This window comes from Molossus molossus, unplaced genomic scaffold, assembly GCF_014108415.1.
Source record: "Molossus molossus isolate mMolMol1 unplaced genomic scaffold, mMolMol1.p scaffold_m16_p_8, whole genome shotgun sequence".
NCBI classification, from domain to species: domain Eukaryota; kingdom Metazoa; phylum Chordata; class Mammalia; order Chiroptera; family Molossidae; genus Molossus; species Molossus molossus.
The window spans coordinates 37,833,966-37,854,422 of NW_023425402.1; the positions used below are offsets into that span (position 1 = coordinate 37,833,966).

At 41.2% G+C, this 20,457-nt stretch overlaps 1 protein-coding gene across 1 annotated transcript in view; it reads left to right on the forward strand.

Moving 5' to 3' along the window:
- CD109 (CD109 molecule) overlaps positions 1–20,457 on the forward strand; it is a 110,869-nt gene that overhangs the window by 6,653 nt on the left and 83,759 nt on the right. Inside the window, exons 3-4 of the mRNA XM_036249359.1 lie at positions 12,582–12,610; positions 19,407–19,637. Coding sequence (XP_036105252.1) covers positions 12,582–12,610; positions 19,407–19,637 — 260 coding nt within the window. The remainder of the gene's footprint in view (positions 1–12,581; positions 12,611–19,406; positions 19,638–20,457) is intronic.

Consider the following 20,457-nt stretch of genomic DNA (forward strand, 5'->3'; position numbering starts at 1 on the left):
CTTTATCTTACAAAACCACTGCAAGTGATTCTTAGAAACCTTAACATGAGAACAGTTGTCCTTTAGTATCGGAAGAATTATTCTTGACCAGAAAGCTTGAAGCGAGGCATGCCTTTGCACGCTGGTGATGGTTCTTGACATCTTAGAGAAGGCCCCTCCTAGACTTTGGAATTTGCCTTTCAAGCAGCCCCCGACCCTAAGCATTAGTGTTCATTTTAAGCAGAGGGGAAACTTGGATTTGATTATGAATCAGTGATTGAGTGAAGTTGAAAGTGAACATACTGATTCAAGTTAAACTTTTGCAGCTTCTCTTCTAACACAAAATGAGTTTACTGTCCCAGTGACTTACTGAGGGTTTTGGTGGAAGTAGAAATCAGAGCCTAAGGGTTTGGCCTGTGTTACTGTTTGATCCTGTCTGTCAGTGATTCTCTCTCTCTCTCTTTTATTATTTTTATTTTTTATCCTCACCCGAGGACATTTTTCCATTTTTTGTTCAGATAGAGCGGGAGGGAGAGAGAGGAAGAGAGAGAGAGAAACATCGATATGAAGGGACACATCGAGTGGCTGCCACCTGCACGACCAACCAGGGCCGGGGATAAACTGCAACCGAGGTACGTGCCCTTAGCGGGAACCGAACCCGGGTCTCTCTGTACCGCAGGCCGACGCTCTAACCGCTGAGCCAAACCGGCCAGGGCTCTCTTTCTCTTTTTTTAAATAAATCTCATGGCACTCATAAACTAATCACTACAATTCTGTGGCACACACAAAAATTTGTATTTTATGCCCATCTGCCAAAAAAATAAAAGGTATAATTTTGCCTATTCACACCAGATGGCAGTTGTTGTGTTTGCTGTTGTCATTTTTAAAAATTTGACAATCTTGGGGAGAAGAAGTCATTGTCCCTGACTAAATAGTCAGGTATTGCATGTTTTAATTCTTGGGGCACACCAGCTGGAAATCACTGCTTTATGTTGTTAAGAGGGCTTTGCAATGCTGAAACTAATTGTTTCTCCAATGACATTTCTCCCCATTAACTTATTATTATTTGCTATATGTGAAACATGAATGAATGAAGGGTGGGGAATAAGAGGAAGGAAGGCATTAGAGGAAGTTCAGAGGTTGCAGATGGATAACGTATAATATTAAACATGCAGAAGGCAGGAAAGTTTTTATTTTTTTGCTTGTATAGAAACATTCAATGTGGTTTGTAAAGAGTGCTTCTTGGGTGAAATCCTGTGCAAGGCACTGTTTTACCTTTTACATCCAGAGCTATACAAATGTCCATTCATAAATGTTTTGCCTCTGCTGACATATTTGGCATTTGGTGGGAACAGTTATTTTCCGTACTAGAGAAGAGAAGGGTGTGCCGGGGGAAAGAGCCTACGGCTGGGAGTGGAGCCGTGAGGAGAACGTACAGGTTTGTGTGTGTGTTTTCTGAACAGATGTCACGTTCTGCTGCTTTAGATATGTTTGGAGAAACATCCAGGTGAACATGTCCAGCAGATAGTTTTGAAATTGTAGCTAGGGAAAGAGTTTGAGGCATTGCTTTCATAGAGACACACAATATTTGAAGTCTTGGTGGGATGCATAAGAGGCACAAGAGAGACTGCTTACGGAAAGAAGAAGACTGATGACAGAAGCTTGGGAGGAGGAAAATAATAAAATAGACAGACAGTGAGCAGCCAGAGACAGGGATAGATGGAAGGTGGTGAGATGTCTCAGAAACCAAGGGAAGAAAGAGTTACAAAGGTTTTAATAGTGCCAAGTGTCCCAGAGGGCCAGAGAAGAGGAGGACAAAGAAAAGGGCATTGGTGACTCTTAAGTGAATGGTTTTAAGTCGAGTGTTGAGAGGAAAAGCCAGTTATGAGTAATAAATGGGTGATGAGAAAATAGAATTGGAGAGGGTAAATCACTCTTTGCAGAAGTTTGACAATGGAAAGGAGAGAGGGCTGTTGAAAGGCACAGTAGAGAGGTAAAGTTATTGATGCAAATTTTGGGGGGGGGTGGATAATTTATGGGTAAGAGGTGGTGGGATCAGGATCTCAGGTGAGTAGGTTATCCTTTAAAAAATTGTACTGTTTCTTTGATGTAAGAAAGAAATAGAAGAGAACGAGAAAGGAAAGAAATATTAGGAGGTATGAATTTGAGATGAAGAGTAAAATTTAAATAATGGTTTTAGGGAAACTTTGCCAGTGTTAATCTAGCTGCCTCTGAATTGTACAGATTGGTCATCTCTTTATATATATATATATATATATATATATATATATATATATATATATATATATTTTAATCCTCACCTGAGGACATTTTTCCATTTTTATGTTCAGATAGAGTGGGGGGGGGGTGGAGAGAGAGAGAGAGAGAGAGAGAGAGAAAGAAACATCAACGTGAAAGAGACACATCAAGTGGTCACCACCCACACACAACCCAACCAGGATCAGGGACAAACTGCAGCCCTCAGCGGGAACCGAACCCGGGTCTCTCGGGACCACAGGCCAGCGCTCTAACTGCTGAACCAAACCGGCCAGGGCAGATTGGTCATTTCTTTATTGGAAGCAGGAATAAACATTAACAGTAGTGATCCATTGGAGGGAGAAGCACAGATTGGAGATATTCCCTGGGGGTGCCCTAACCTGGGTCCCTGCTGGATTGTGGGATATTGGAGTGTAAAAGCTGGTACTTGAATTGGTATGAGGGAAGGAGCACAGAAAAGAGAAGAGAAAAATAATTTTCCTTTCTACCTTTCCAAGTTCTTCGGGCTGGACTAATAATCAAATTGACCTGAGACAGATTTACAGGAGAAAATGCCAAATTTATTACATATGTACATACAAGGGTTCCATAAGAATATGAGACCTGCAGACAGATCGGGCAGTTAAGGCTTATATACTATCTTGAGCTAAGGAGAAGTGTGGGGGTGGTGGTTGGAGTTTGGGACTCAAAGGGCAATTCATAGAGAGAGGAAAGCAAATGATTGGTAACTAAATGTTTGCTAGGCCATCTTTAACGATGGGACAGAGAGGACTTGGATCAAATGGGTTTTGCTAGGTTCCTCCCGGTCTGTCACACACTAATTCATATCAAACTATAGTCATTTGTAATGATATCTTCCTTCCTGGAGCACTTCTTCTATCTAAATTCTTTTAGGCAGTTAGGAGGAAGTTTGGAGTTTTTATCTGAGCCTTTTATTTCTTTAAAATAACCGGCTCAAAATAATTAATATCCCAAAAGGACTATTTTGGGTGACAAAGTATGCTTTCCCTCAGTAGTATGTCTCCCTTGAAGCTTGAGGGGTTGTGAGTGTGAGTAAGAAGTGGAATTGTAGCTCATCATCGTCTTGGTCGGGGCTAAGATGACCATCATCCCAAAGGTGCAGTGACAGACTTGAGAAGGAAATAATTATAGAAGGTCCTGGTCTTGCGCTGTCTCTTCTACTCTTTACTTCCCTTGGGAAAGTTTCATGATTTGACTTTTCTTGCGAGGGTGAGGGTGAGATTGGTCAAAGAAGATTTGGTGGAGGGAGTTGAGTAGGGAGGTAGTGGGCAGGCCTGTGGGTCTTTAGTTCTCAAGAAATGATTCATGAATTAAAATCTGAAGACCAGAGTGGCAAAGACCTTGGGAATAAATGAGGAGGGGTTTTTAAAGAGCACCTGGTAGCTTCCTTTTGTGAGAACAATGTTAAGAATTTATATTTCTGAAAATATAACTGGCAGAAGTGATTTAGTATCATAAATTTAACTTCCACTGAAACATGTGTTAAATCTCTTCAAGAATATAGTTAGTTAAGGCAGGGCATTTACTATTTTGAGAATTCTTTGGTGATCACACAAAGTCCTTGTCCTTGTGCTCCTTACAGGGAAGCAAAATAGGTTTCATTTCATGTGACAACTTGAGTAGATGGTGGAGGCTGCTGGGACTGCTATGCTGATGGTGGTTTCAAGATGAAGTCTGGGTTGAATGGAACAGGGAGTAGATGGATTAGCTGTGTCTTCCATGGGCATGAGAATGGGGACCGTGGTATGAAGCCTGCAAAAGAGCCTGTTAGGTTGAGGAGGAATGACTGCCTACAGGGATACACAGGGGTTAGAGGTAATAGCAAATGGATAAGAGAGAAAGGATGGAAGAGTGGATGTGTCCAAATACTAACCCCAGAGCTCACTAAGCTACAGAGGAGGGACAGGGAGAGGTTAGGAGATGTTTGGACTACCATTTTGGAGGAAATGGCCGGGTCTGTCTTGCACAGTTTGGGGGAGACACAGTGGATCAGAATGGGGTCTCTGGAGGCACATTGAAAGTGGACTTTTAGCAACACCTGTTACTACCTATGTGGCCTTGGGGCAAGTCATGTCATCTCATTTAGTCTCAGTTTCTTTATTTCTGTAATGGTAATCATAACAGTACCTACCTTCAAACACTCTTGTGAGAATTAAACGAGACACTGCTTTTAAGCTGCCCTGTCCAGTGGCAATCACACGCAGTGTCTGAGCACTTGAAATGTGGCTCGTGCAAATTGAGATGGGCTGTGTGTGCGAAATACTCACTGGATTGAATACTTTAGTACCACAAATGCAACAGAACTCAATAATTTTTATATTGATTACATGTTCAGTGGTCAGATTTTGGATATAATGGGTTAAATAACATATGTTATTAAAAAGACTTTCACCCATTTCTTTTTTTCCCTTCCTTCCTTCCTTCCTTCCTTCCTTCCTTCCTTCCTTCCTTCCTTCCTTCCTTCCTTCCTTCCTTCCTTCCTTCCTTCCTTCCTTTCTTTCTTTCTTTCTCTCCCTGCCTTACAGCGTTTATCCTGGTGCCTGGCACATAGAAACACTTGGGAGTGTTGGCTGTGTTGTATCCCACACTTCCCAGTCTTAGACATTAGTGCTGATGCCTCCCTCAAGCCTGGGCATGGGGTCAGGTCTTTCTGTTGATTCTGACTTGAGTGGGCCATCCACTTTATTCTGTATCCCTTGAGGAAGGAAGAAGTGTCCCTGAAAGAGAACCATACTGCGAGGGTGTGAAGGGCCAGACGTAGGTTATGGTGGCCTTCTGGGCTCTGTGGCAGCTGGTCAGCTCTGCCTTGGTGGCAAGAGCAGCCACAGACAAGCTCACAGCAAATGGGTGTGCTTGTGTACCATTGGAACCTGATTTATGGAACTTGAATTTGGAGTTCATATAATATCCATGTGTTCTTTTTATTTGTTTCCAGCTATTAAAAATGCAAAATCACCTTTAGTTCACGCACTGTACAAAAACAGGTGTGGCCAGATTTGGCCCAGGGGCCACAGATTGCTGCCCTGCTGTAATAAATGCCCTGTGCGTGGGCCTGACCCTTGGTTTTCATTTGTATTGAACCTAACATCTAGTATTTATTTATTTTACTTCCAGGGGGTTTTTGTTTGACCTAATTTACACTCAGTAGTCTAAATGGAACAAAATGTTATTTTTGAAATACAAATTTATTGAGATATATAAATAAGGGAAGCAGGAGAAAAAGAAATTAGAGTAGGTAAGGGAACAAAGGAGATTTTTTTGGTTTGTTTGGCTTGAAATACTTGTATTTTCTATATAGATTGAATTCACTGAAGAGTTACCTCTTAAAGTGACATTAAGTTGTAGAGCAGAAACATTGTATTTTAAGGTTTTGTCTTCCCTGGATTTTGGTTGGAAAACTCCATTTTCACTTTGTCCACAATCCAATAAATTGCTGAATAATGAGAAAATATTTAATAACTTGATAAAGAAGTAAACATTTTCAGTTTAAACGTGATATATCTGTTTATTACTATACAGTGTATTACTGAATAGCAGAGGGCTGCCTAAAATAATGAAACAGTAAATACCAAGTCAGGCATATATATTGTAGAAAATCTTTTCTTTTTAACCATAGAGTATATTTCTGGACCGAGTGGATTTGCAATTACACACCACTCCTTCCTTTCTGTGCCTCTCTGCAGAGCTATTTTGTGAGCACAGATGTCAGAAGAGGTGGCATATGGTGTTATAGAGTGTGTTTAAAAAGTTAAGGAAAGGTTAGTTTTTGTGTATGCTTATTACACAATTTAAAAATAGCTTTGACTCTATTTGTAAGTCAGAAGGCCAGCTCTCAGGCCTGGGCCAAGTGTGAAGCCTTAAAACAAGGTTTCTTTTGAGTGGCTTGGTGGCGCGCTGGGAAGGAGGAAGCATCAGAAGGGTTTTAAGATGGACTTTCTCTGGTTATACACAAAAAAGATCTGAGTTTTTCAGAGTTACCTAGAGTAAGGGCAAGAAGGACTTCACACAGCGGAGTGTGTCTTTACTCAGTGATTTAAAAGCGTGCCATGCAGGGTTTCGTGAGGTGGTGACTGTTCCCCGGGTCTCAGGGGAACTTTGCCAGAAGAGAGGACGGTTCACAACGACTTGTAAATACTGTGTATTTCATCCTCATCCTAGCAACAGCAGAGAAAGAGATTACTATCCTCTCCTACTCTCCCACTGCGCCACCCCCAATTTTATGTTTTTGTTTAAATTATTGCTAGAATGTTAGGACTTTCAAATCAAACTTAATCATCGCCTAGGAGATTCCAAGCTGCGTTTGTAAATGTAGAGGGAAGACAACAAATTGAAAAAAAAAAAAAAAAGTCAAGTACTTCAAGTTGACCTTTTAATAAGGACACGTGAGACCAGTGCGTGGGCCTTCAAATGGGGTCTCTACTCATCCCTGAGTCACTCCCTGAATCCAGCAAGAATGAGGGGTGGGTGGGCATCTTATATATATAAGATGCTAGCTTCTGGGGGCAGCTTCTGTTTCTGGCTCTTTCTTGGGTCTGTGAATGGACATGGTCATGTGTCAGAGCAGTGGGATCCAGGCATGTGGTTCCAATTTCTTGCTAATGACAAAAACCTGTCAAAGGTTTGCCTCTCTAGAGAGCCACAGTAAAGAGAGAAGTTCTGTGAAATGGTGTCTGTTGCGCTTGGAATCTGGGTGGCTGGTTTTGATTGCTAGAATGCGTGCCCTCCAATTAATCAGACGACTGTTTATTTGGACTGTAGACCCACAGCTGTTTTTTACTTTCTCCTTGCTTGGTGTCACTCAGAGAGACATAAATTACAGTCCCTCCTCCCCCTGCTTAGTCTTTGTGAATTTGCCAGTGGAGGGAGGCAGGCCACGTGTGGCAGGCCAGGATGGAAAGGAAACATATTGTTTCCTCCAGTCACTAGGCTGACAAAATAGTCAACCCCGATGATTTAAACTAAAATAATGAAACGTAAGTAACTCTCAGTAATCGAGGATACAGGTTCATTGGGGCTCAGCTCACCGCAGTTTAAGTTTTTGGGTTTTATTCCAGTCTGGGCCTGGTGGTGGATGCCTTGCGGGCCACCCAGATGCAGCCCTTCAGGGCTGAAGGACTCATTGCCTCAAGCCCTGGGAGTGTTGCCATGGACTGCTGTCAGAGCCAGTGCCCTCTGGGCACTGCATCAGCCAAACAGTCACCTTTGCCAAGGGGCACCCCTCCTTGGGGGGTGGTCCAGGGAACTCAGGACAACTCTCAAGGGTCATAGCTGCTTCTGAGCTCCCCTGGTGGATGTCTCTTGAGCCTGCAGCTCTCTCTCCCTCTTCCTCTTCCGAGTCCTGTCTCCTTCCCTCTCCTCCAGGTGTCCACCCCAAGACACTCCCTACGAAAGCCCTGGCACTTTAACCACCATCTCAGAGTTGGAACCCAGCCTTAGATGTGGTCATTGTTTTAGTTTGTTTTGATGAGGGATTTTTCAGATCCTGAAGTTAACTTCAAACGTATCATAACTGTGTAGTGTGAAGAACTAATGTAAGAATTGGGAAGTTTTCTAGTCTTCATGTATCCTTTTCAGAAGTTATTGTATAACACGAGTTATTTTCAAATTAGTTTCGCTGCTGTAGTGCCTCTAGTAGAACTCTAAAGGTTGGGAGAAACATTATGGAAAATGAAACCGTAGGTTCTGGTGATAACAGACACAGAGTTGAGGGGAGAAAGGAATCCGAGATGATTGTGATTTCGAACCTGTACGACTGAGAGAGTGGTGATATCAACATACACGAGCAGGCTTTCCAGGCTGTGGAACTTTTACAATAATCAAAAGTAAGTGAATAAAAGAACCAAAACACAACTGTTGTTCGTTCTCATATTGAGAGGCATTCCAGAGTAGTGGTTTAGAGATGGGACCCAAGAGCCAGGCTGCCTGGGTTAGAATCTTGACTCTCTTCTGTGTGACTCTGGTCAAGTCACTTAATGTCTGTGACTCAGGGTCTTATTTGTAAAATAAGGATAATAACACTTAATAGGATCATGATGAGGATTAAAGCAGTTAGTATTTGTAATGGTTGCAGAACATTCTAAATATCCACATTGTTATTGTTTTCACAACAATTTGCACGCCCACCTGCAATGTATGAGAGTTCCTGTTGCTCCATATCCTGGTCAGCGTTTGGTGGGGTCAGTATCTTGAATGTTGGCTCTTCTAATAGGTTCGTAGTGCTATCTCATTGTTATTTTAATTTGCATTTCCCTGTGTTGTGGAGCATCTCTTATGCTCATTTGCCATCTGTTTATTTTCTGTAGCGAGGTGTTTGTTCAGCCTTTGACCTATTTTTAAATCAAGATACTTTTTTGTTGAGTTTTAAGAGTACTTTGTATATTTCAAAAATAATGAAACAATCCTTTATCAGATGTGTCTTTTGTAAATATTTTCTCCCAGTCGGTGGCTTTTCCTTTTATTCTCTTGACATTGTCTTTTGCAGAGATTTTTTTAATTGTGACGAAGTCCAGCTTATCAGTTATTTCTTTCATGGATTGTGTCTTTGGTGGTGTATCTAAAAAGGCATTATCATGCCCAGGGTCATCTAGGTTTCTTTCCATATGTTATCTTCTAGGAATTTTGTAGTATTGTATTTTACCTTTAAGGCTATGATCCATTTTGAGTTAAATTTTGTAAAGGGTATAAGGTCTCTGTCTAGACTCATTTTTGTTACATGTGGATGTCCAGTTGTTTCAGTATCATTTGTTTCAGTGTCATTTGTTGAGGAGACTGTCTTTCTCCATTGTATTGCCATTGCTGCTTTGTCAAAGATCAACTGACTATATTTAGGGCGGTCTATTTCTGGGCTCTCTATTCTCTTCCACTGGTCTGCTTGTCCACTTTTCCCACCCAGTGCAACACTGTCTTGATTATTATAGCTTTTTAGTCTTTTAAAAAAATTCTTTAAAAAATCTGTATTGTTGAAAGTATTACAGATGTCCCCCCCTTCCCCCACTGACCCTCTCCTCCCCACTCGCACCCCCCGTCCTGTCTTCTCTACACTATTGTCTATGTCCATAGGTTGTGCATATATGCATAGAAGTTCTTTGGTTTATACCTTCCCATCCCTCCCATCCCCCTTTCCTTTGAGGTTTGTCAGTCTGTTCCCAACTTCCATATCTCTGGATCTATTTTGAGTGTCAGCTTGTTTTGTTCATTATATTCCATAAATAAATGAGATCATATGGTAATTGTCTTTCTCTGACTGGCTTATTTCACTCAGCATAATACTCTCCAGGTCCCTTCATGTAGTTTCAAAGGGTAAGAGATCTTTCATTCTTACAGCTGCATAGTATTTCGTTGTATATATGTACCACAGCCTTTTAATCCACTTATCTACTGATGGACCCTTGGGCTGTTTCCAGATCTTAGCTATTGTAAATAGTGCTGCTATGAACATAGGGGTACATATATTCTTTCTGATTGGTGTTTCAGTCTTCTTAGGATATATTCCTAGAAGTGGAATCATTGGGTAAAATGGCAGTTCAATTTTTAATTTTTTGAGGAACTACCATATTGTTTTCCATAGTGGCTGCACCAGTCTGCATTCCCACCAGCAGTGTACTAGAGTCCCCTTTTGTCTACATCCTCACCAGCTTAATAAGTCTTTACATTAGATAATCTCATTTTTCCAACTTTGTTCTTTTCCTTCAATATTGAGTTGGCTATGCTGGGTCTTTTGTCTCTCCATAGAAACTTAAGAATTAGTTTGTCAATGTTCATAAAATAACTTGCTGGGATTTTGATTGTACTGAATCTATAGCTAAAGTTGGGAAGAACTGGCAACTTGACAATATTGAGTCTATCTGTGAACATGGAATATTTCATTTATTTAGTTCTTCTGATTTTGTTTATCAGAGTTTTGTTGTTTTCCTCATATAGATCTTATACATATTTCATTAGATGTATACCTAAGTATTTCTTTGTTATTGTTGGTACTAATGTAAGTGACATTGTTTTTAACATACTTGTACGCTGTTGGTATATAGTGACTATAATATTTGTAATTGAGAAAACACTCTTTCCACATGTGCTGAGGTACCTGGTAAGATTAGAGCAAATGCTGTTTTACAGCGAATACTCTCAATTTCAAATTATTTCCATATTGAAATGTTTAAGTGTTTCGGCCCAAATATTTCACACGGTCTATCTTTTTGCCTGCCGAGTACCATTACTCTTATTGACAAATATTTTTATAAGACAAAAGTGTCAAGCGAATTGTCTCTGTATGTGGTTCTTTCGAATGTTGCACCACATTTAGGGCCTCTCAAGTTCACTTCAGTTCAGTATAGAATATGTCTATTTCATCAAAAATAAGAACTTATGAGTAGAATGTTCTTCCCTTAAATAGAAATATTTGCAAAGCATGATTAAAAATTTCAAAGTTAAATCTTATGCAAATTAAAGCCATTTTATATCAATATTTTGCTAAACAAAGAAACAAACAAACAAAAAGATCCAGCAGAAATGCTTATTCAGGGTGCCAGGATAGCAGTGTAACCTGGAAAGGTCCTGGGGAGGGCTCACCACGGCTAAATGGCCTCTCTTGATCTGGTCCTCATCTCTACTACCCTCCCTCTCCCTGCCTGTGGTCTTGCCTCACCCAGATCTTTGCTTTGGTAAACTCATGTTCAACTCCTTTGCATTGCCTGTTACTCTGCCTGGAAACTCTTCGCTCCTTCCTTACCTGGCTAATTTCTCCTTATCCTACAACCCAAGACTCAGGCATCATTTTCTCTAGGTGCTTTCCCTTCATCCTCCAATGTGTTCCCTGTCCTACCTCTGTTGCAGCCTTGTTTAATTGTTCCTCCTTCTTCACCTTTTCAAAGACATTCAATGTCCTGTTACTTAAGACTCGTGCTCTTTGCTTCCTCTGGTGACAGTTATTGGATACACGGATCTGTGCTATGTAGGATAAGTGATTTTGCTGAATTGCTTATCTGCTCCTGGAAACATATTTGTATTTCATTGCGGCCCATGGGGGCAGTGGCCTTCAGAGTGTGTAGATAGAGCACCTGCTTTTATTTCTATAATTTTATGAGCAAAACTAAGAAATTAAGATTTACTAATATTAAGTATTTTGTTTGAGAAAGTGCATGTATATAACTTTATAAATCTAAGTTGACAGTGGTAGTATATACTAACTAGTTTATTGATTGAATGCTCCATCACAAAAATTTAAAGACCAGAAATATCAAAGCATGCTGACACTCCCAGTGGATAACCCTTCCAGCTTCCTGGCACTGTAATGGCTTTCATTTAGCAAGTATTTCCTATGTGTCAGGCATTGCTTTATGCCCTTTATAGGCATCGATATACTTATTCCTTACAACCGCCTTACAAGATTGGTATGATTGTTAGCATCCTCATTTTATGGATGAAAAAACTGACCCTGGAGAATCCAATAACTAAGTCAAGGACGGGGGTAGTATGTGGCTGATTCAGGATAGAACCCATGTGGTCTGATTCCAGAGGCTACTTGCTTAACCCTTGCCCCGTACTGGGCTGCATGCCTGTCTGTTCCCAGGGGCAGACACATGTGGCCTCCAGGAGGAGAGGGACCCTGTTTGTCTTGTTCATTGTGGTTCCCTCAATAAATATTTCTTGAATGAAGGAACTGAGGGTCTGTCACCATCTCCGAATTCATGCCAGTTAAATGGGAACTTGGGATAAAGTACTCTCTTATTTTTAACATGAAACATGTTTTCCCCTTGAAATAAATGCTTCTGATGAGAAATCGACATGAGTTGAGTTAGCAATCCTATGTTTAGAAACTTTATATGAGAAAAAAGTCTGCATCACTCTAATACTTATGAGCCATTTATGAGTCCCAGCTTACCCCCGAGATGACTAATACCTCCCTTTTCTTGCTTTATCATGAGGGTATGAGAACACGAGAAATAAACCACATATTCCTTCTGTAGATTCTCTGAAGTGTTGCTCAAGTGTATATAACCTTAAAACAGCAACAAGAGCAGCAGCAACCACAACAGAAATGATAATGAAAAAGAGAAGTAGAACTTACTAATTTTGGGGGGAGGTTCACCCAAAATAATAGCCTTTTATGTCTGGCCCACTTTTCCTTGATACTTTGGCACAAGGCTATGTAATAATCTCTCAGGTGTCCTGGGCATTAATACAATTGTTTTGGTTTGACCAGATACGTTTATGATTCCCTGCACATCCAAGAGGGGAGTCTTGCAGGTTCTGTATTATATCATCAGATTCAAATTATGACTCTTTTTCCCCCCTCATTTTCCTTTTAGGCTCTTTCAAGACACTTACTCTTCCATCAGTAAGTATGCATTAAAAAATTGGTTTCAGAAATGTACATTGCATCCGTGAACTAAATAAATTAATATTGGTTTTTGTGTCCATTGAACTTCTTGTGAGTTTGGCTTGAATTCAGTCCCACCTTCAGACTATTTTTTTTTTTTGGTATGTGCCCCTAGTGGGAACTGAACCCAGGACTCTCTGGTCCATAGGCCTATGTCCAACCGCTGAGCCAAACCGGCCAGGGCCCACCTTCAGACTATTTAAGAATCATATTCCTTCAGGGAGATTGGTTATTAGGCCTTTCAAACTCAGAGCAGAGGTTTTCCTTTTGTCAAATAGAGAACTTCACTGAGGGAAACTGGCCCAGACTAATAGTACAGGAACCTGGGCTGGTGTGGCCCTGCTTCTGCCTTAATGAGCCTTACAGTCTTGGGTGTGTAATTAACATTCCACCCCTTAGTTTCCTTGCCCTGGAAGAGGGCAGGACCACGCTGAGCCATACAGGAGTCTGAAGCAAAAGGAAACATCAGTAATACTCATCTTGTCTTTGTTTAAAATTTTAATTTTTTTGTTCATAATTTAATTATTTGCATTACTTTTGATATTTTAAACTCTTTAAAAGAATGTTATTTATCTTGATGACTGAGTTTTTTGGCACCCCCTTAAATTTTGTGCCTGAAGCCAGTGCCTGACTCACCTCTCCCTAGACCCGGCCCTGGAAAAGGGATAAAACACTGTCTCTATTTCATAACGGTACCGGTCCCCTGCAGGTGGAATGGGATGTCAGAGTGCTGTAAAATTTGATATAGAAGTGCAAAGGGTTTGGTGTTTTGTTGCGAGAGTTCTGGAACCTGATTATTAAATGCTGTTTGTGAACTAATCCTACTTCCCATAGCTTTGATTTGGAAGTTTGTACTTTTATAACGGTTTTGTTCAGAGCCTCACACAGTTAATGTGCAACAGAATAGACCACAGCATCCAACAAGAGGTACACTTTGGTATACTTTTCTGGGAATAGGTGACTAATGACTTTGACCCTGACACATTGCATACTTATGTAGGGTCAGCATTACTGGATGAGCTGGGTTGCCCCATTACCTCTTGAAGGTTACTTGTCATGCACATTCAGAAACCACATTCATTTGAGGGGGTTCCTAGAGGACATAACTGCTTCCAAACAATATCTTATCAAAGTTACTTACACTCCATAGCTATTATGCTTCTTAGCTACTTATGCTTGTGTTTTCCTTACTAATAAATATGCCTGTTTTCTATTATTAAATAAAGTGGAGTGGGGGGAGGGCATAGCAGGCAAAAGTGGAGAGGAGGACCCAATCTTGGTGACAATGAGACAGTAGATGGCATTAATGTAACCTCAAACATTAGCTGCTGGCCACCAGTGCCCGTGTATATCACACTGTTGAAAGAGCATTCCAGTGAGAAGATTGGAATACAGTTGTCCTGGAGCAGAAAGGGGGTGGGATTTCAGTTCAGGAATCACTGCTGGAAGCACCATGACCATCTGGTTTCCTCAAAGAGGGCTGCAGTTGCACCGCTGGAAGCGCAGAAAGGCTGAATCGAGACGGGCACTTGGACTTACTGCAATGATGCTGGTATAAACTGCACTCCTCCAAACGACCATTAGCTGGACATGTGGCTACTATTATTCTTTTAAGTCTTACCAATATGAAATACTAACTCCAACATCCTTTATGTGTCTTTAATATTGCTATCTCTATTGTATGTAGCTATAGCAATATTTATTGAAAGCTTTACTAGAGAGTGTATTTAGGACTTATCCCTTTTTAGTAAAACAACTTTAAAGACTTAGTCATAAAATGTCTGGGAAAATTTGATAACATTAGGCAAAAATAGAAGGTTCTGCATTTTTATGAGTTTTCAGTTACAGTAGACCCACGTTTCAAAGTGCACTTGCATTCTGATGTTTGTAAATGTAATACTTTAAATGATTTTTTAAGGCCTTCATGAATTTTTTGCTGTAAAATATGAATATTTGAATGCATTAAAACAAATGTGTTTTTAACATCTTGGTTCTCATTGCTTGTACTTTTGATACACGGCAGTGAACCTTTAATAAGGAGTAAAGAAAAAAATTAATGCTAATACAAAGATTATTTTTGTGTGTGCAAAATATGCTGGAAAACTTTCTTTTATTCATTTTGTACATAAATTAAACTAAAATGAGGGAGTGATTTTTAAAAATTTCTATTGTTGTAAGTATTACAGATGTTCCCCCCTTTTCCCCCCATTGATCCCCTCCTCCCCACTCCCAACCCACTCCTGCCTTCTCCACACTATTGTCTGTGTCCATTGGTTATGAATACACATGCATATAAGTTCTTTGATTTATCTCTTCCCATGCCCCCCCATCCCCCGCCCTGAGGTTGGTCAGTCTGTTTGTTCCCTACTTCCATGTCTCCGGATCTATTTTGATCATCAGCTTATTTTTGTTTTGTTATATTCCATAAATAAGTGAGAACATGTGGAAGGAGTGATTTTTAAAATTAGAAATGTTTTTAAAGTTCATGTTAGGTAAAAATTACTAATATATATTTAATAGAAACTATCATCTTAAATTTCTCACTTTTATTTTGAAAACTATTTGAAATTTCCATGGCTCCTAGTAACTGCTGTTATTGATGAAATAAAGTAGGAGAAGTACTGTCCTGTTATCTCAGTTTCTATACAATCAGTGATCTTTCAGAGAAGGTGAAATGGCTTTAGACAGCCCAGATTAGAATAAGAAAGCTATTTATTGTCCTTCAAGGACCTTTTTGAGCATGCTTATATTCTGTACTGTGTGTGGAGAGCTATCATTTACTTAGGGAGTGTGTATTTATATATACACAAAAGAGACCTAGCATAACAGAGACTCAGCTATGCCCAACCCAGATGCTGATTGATATTTGGTTGCTCAAAGCCCCTCGATACTGTACACTCCCAGACTCTTGTCCTGCAGCCAGACAATGTCCATTTGTGGAAATTACATCTTTCTCCAGCCCTGTCCTCTCAACTTAACACATAGGAGTCCAAAATTTCTTTGGGTAAATAATTGGTTCTTGTATAAGAGATATGGAAATTTTTTATGAAGGAAGCTCTTTTTTTTTTTAATTTTAATTTTAATTTTTATTCCTCACCTGAGGATATTTTTCTACTTATTATCAGACAGAGTGAGAGGGAGGGAGAGAGAGAAAGAGAGAAACATTGATGTGATAGAGCCACATCGACTGGTTGCCTCCCGCATGATCTGACCAGGGCTGGGGATGAACCGCAACCCGGTATGTGCCCTTGACTGGAATCAAACCCATGACTCATTGATTCACGGCTGATGCTCTAACTGCTGAGCCAAACCAGTCAGGGCTGAAGGAACCTCTTTATTACCAATTCTGGGAACCCTTTTTAGCAGTTGTGGCCCCGAGAAGGCAGAAGGCATTTGATGAGCAGACATTCAGGAGCCCTCTTCCCTTGGTGTCCTTTCCACAGCAGGAAGCAGATACCCATTCCAGATCTGGTGCAGAGAGAAACTTTCATAAGTGTTTAAAATCCAGCCTGTTTTCTTCAGTCTCCTTCTCAGTACTTGCCTCTACTGTTAACAGCGAAGGGCCAGGCTCTGTGCCTCCAGCTCAGGATCTCTTGTGCCATCCGGAGTCCACAGAGCCACCCCCGCTGCGTGGCCTTGCCCCCGGTTCACAGAGACGCCCTAGGTCTACTGCGGTGCCCAGGTCACATTGTCATCTCTGACTTTTCAGCACTGGGCCCAGCAGTTAGACTTGATCACCCCAAATTACCTAAATTTTATGCATGGGGAGGTGGGGTTTCTAACAGGGGAGAGTTGAAAAAGAAAATTAGGGTAACTGAAAGGAGCAGAAAGATAGCACCATCCCCTCCTGAGGCAGCTTCAGCTCCCTGAAGGAGGATGGGGGAGGGGACAGTAAATGCTCTGGGAAGGTTTGTGTTCATTCTAATTCCCTAACTCTTTGACCTCCTTGTGGCCAATAGGTCTTTTTACCTTCAGGCCTCTGCATTGTTAATCTGAACAGGTTTTTAATTTACTTTCTGTTCTGGAGCCTCTGTGCCACTAAAAAGAATGAAACTAATCCAAATTATAAAGAAAAATCTCATCAAATATCTAATGTTTAATATGAAATATTTACAGTCTTTTCCATATATAAACATATGATATACTGGTTCCTGGCATGTCTATTTTTCTGCTTATAATCTTAAGGAATCTGTTTAAAAAAATCTGAGGATTTCTCTGACTGGTTTGGCTCAGTGGCTAGAGCATCAACCCCTGGACCAGAGGGTCGTGGGTTTGATTCCCAGTCAAGGGTACGTACCTCAGTTGCAGGTTTGATCCCAGCCCTGATTGGGGTTGTGTGGGAAGGTCTCTCTCACATCACTGTTTCTCTTTCTCCTTTCCTCCCGCCCTTCCACTCTATCTCAAAAAATGAATGGAAAAAATATCCTCAGGTGAGGATTAAAAAAAAAAGAAGTGTCGCCCTGGCCAGTTTGGCTCAGCGGTTAGAGCATTGGCCTGCGGTCCGGAGAGACCCGGGTTCGGTTCCCGCTAAGGGCGCGTACTTCGGTTGCAGTTTGTCCCCGGCCCTGGTTGGTTGTGCGGGTGGCAGCCACTCGATGTGTCCCTTCACGTCGATGTTTCTCACTCTCTCTCCCTTCCTGTCTCTCCCTCCCATTCTATCTGTACAAAAAATGGAAAAATATCCTCGGGTGAGGATAAAAAAAAAAAAAAAAAAAAAAAAAAAAAAAGAAGTGTCATTTGAGAAAACAAGATATAAGAAGCAAGTTTCAGGCTAGACTCTCAGCCCCACCAGGGCACGTGTCTTTGGTTCATCATGATATCCAAAGCACTTAGAGCAACCTGGAGCTAGAAGGTGCTCAATAAGTATTTACTGAAGAAAAGCAAAAAAATCAACACTAGAGGTCATTTGAAGGTGACATTACTGATTCTTTTCCTAATGTTTTATTACATTTTTTAATGTACAAAATACTTGAAAGAACTTCATAGTGAACACTCCTATACCCACCAGTTAGAATTTACTATTCATATTTTATCACATTTGGTCTATCACGTATCTATCCATCTCTCCATCCATTCATTGATCATATTTTTAAAGTGTATTTCCAAGTAAATTGCAGACATCACTATTTTCTCCCTAAATATATCTCGCTGACCATTTAAAAAAATATGTTTTTATTCATTTTTAGAGAGAGAGAGAGGAAGGGAGAGAGAGATAGAAACATCACCTCCTGCATGCCCCCCTCTGGGGATCGAGCCTGAAAGTCGGGCACGTGCAGGGAATCGAACCAGGATCTCTCAGTCCATGGGACAAAGCTCAACCACTAACCCACATTGACCGGGTCCTGCTGACCATTTTATTGGTAGTTTGTCATATTTCCTTCACATTCTTACCCATATTCCTAGCTTTATAGTGGCTGCTGTTACTGGAAAATCTCTAAACTTTCTGTGGATAAAATGTATTTTCAAAAAGGAGTCAGAATGTAGTTTCAGAACCTCAGGGTTATTAATCTGAAATTGTGCTAAAAGTCAGAAGTGCTAGTTATCTATTGTTATGTAACCTATTATCCCAAAACTTTGGTGTAAAACAGCAGCAAACTTTTACTACTTCTCACAGTTTCTGTGGGTTAGGAATTTGGGAACCACATAGACGGTCAGTTCTGGTTTGGGGTCTCGTGAGGCTGCCATCAAGATCCCAGCCAGAGCTGCAGTCATCGATGGCTTCACTAGGGCTGGGATCCTCTGTTCACACAGCTGGCAAGTTGGTGGTGGGTGTTGGTGGGAGGCCTCAGTTCTACCGCACATGGGCTCGTTGGCTGTTAGCATATGGCGTCTGGCTCCTGCCAGAGCAAGGAATCAAAGAAAGAGAGAACCAGGCAGAAACTATCCTTTTCATGATGCAGACTCTTTCTGTTCTTGAGAAGCAAGCCACTCAGTCTGGGGAATTAGGTTCTATCTTTTCAAGGGAGGAGGGTCAGAGAATTTATGGCCCTATTCTAAAACCACACCATGAAAGGCTCTTAAGAGTAGCGTAGCCCCTCTTGGGTTTGAATCTCGGATAGAGACCTGGAATGACTTCCTTCACTCCGCTAAGCCTCGGTTTCCGTGTTTATAGAACTGTGTTGGTAGGAGCCCCCCCTGGAGGATTGTTGTGAGGTAGAATGCTGCAGCACACGCAAACTGCCGCGCGTGGCTTCTGGTCTGTTAGTGCTGGAAGGGGGATTTCTGTTAGTGGAAGTAGTAAAAGTGGCAGCCTGTGCTCTTACCAGGACTACGACACGTACTGCGCAGGTGCAGGGGGAGCGTGCATCGGAGCACAGAGCTTGAGAGGGTAGAGCAAAAACCCAAATCTTGTGCCAATGTGCCTTTCACCGACTGACTGCCTCAGCCAGGGCATGGAGTCGAGAATGTTGAAACGTGTTAGGTATTCTGACTGTCAGTGAACTTGCCCTTGGGATAGGAAATGACAAGGTGAATGCAACTGAGAGTGAGCTGCGGGATGTGTCTCACATTCCAGACACCCTGTGATTTCATTGGAGAGCAAACTACAGGATGTTAAAAAAAGGAAAGCAAATTGTTTAACTTAGGTGCCCAGGAGGAAAATTTTCAACATTGCAATTACTTTTTTTTTTTTAAACATTGCGGTTACTTTGGATAACACTGTGTGTTTACATTTTTTATTCTACTTATACTTAAAAACATTTTTGAAGTAAAGTAGTTATGAGGCCTTGATATGTCTGATCTCTTTTTTTCCCAGCTACCTCTGAAGAGTGCGAATGAGATTTATGAGCTCCGTGTAACTGGACGTGCACAGGATGAGATTTTATTCTCGAATAGCACACACTTATCATTTGAGACCAAGAGAATGACTGTCTTCATCCAGACAGACAAACCCCTGTACAAGCCAAAGCAGGAAGTGAAGTTTCGTATTGTTACACTCTTCGCAGATTTTAAACCTTGCAAAACCCCTTTAAACATTCTAATTAAGGTAAGTGCCAGACAGAAATGAAGCGAGGTGTTCAAGCTGTCCTACTGAAGTTTTGCACTTGTTATCTTAGAATTCTCCATGGACAAGCGCCCCCCCCCCCCCCCCCCCCATGGAATTCTCTCTAGGAAGGGAGCTGGTAGAGCATTGATTTAAGAGTTCAGGCTCCAAGGGCAGCCTGCTTGGATTCCAGTCCTGCCTTCTTCATTGATTTATTCATTTGTTAACCATTTATTGAATTTCTGTTCGAGGTACTGGGATAGGGCCGTGAGCACAACAGATTAGGTCCCTGTTCACTTCGAGCTTATATTTCAGTGGGCAGTAGGGAGACAGACAATAAATAAGTACACATACATATAGATAGATACGTATATATTTGTGTGTGTGAGAGAGAAACTACTATTTTCTATAGGGTTGTTTGGGAAATCCCATTTGAGTAGAGACCTAAAGGAATAAAAGAATGAGCTCATTCAAACAGAGGGACTAGCACATGAAAAGGCCCTGAGGTGGGAGCTTGTTGGGTGCGTCGGGAGAACCACAAGCTGGCAGTGTGCTGGAGCCCAGGGACCGAGGGGACAAATTTTAGGTAGGTGGGTTGGAGGAGGGGTCATACAAGGCCTTGTTGGCCATTTATATGGACTTTGGATTTTATTCTGAGTGAAATGAGAACTTACTGGAGAATTCTGAGGAGAGGCATGATGTGATCTGATATAACACCTCAAAAGGATCACTGTCTGCTCTAAGAATAGATCTAGCTGTGTGATCTTGAGGAAATTAATCTCTCTGAGCCTCAGTTTGGCTGTAAAATCTGTAATAATATCTC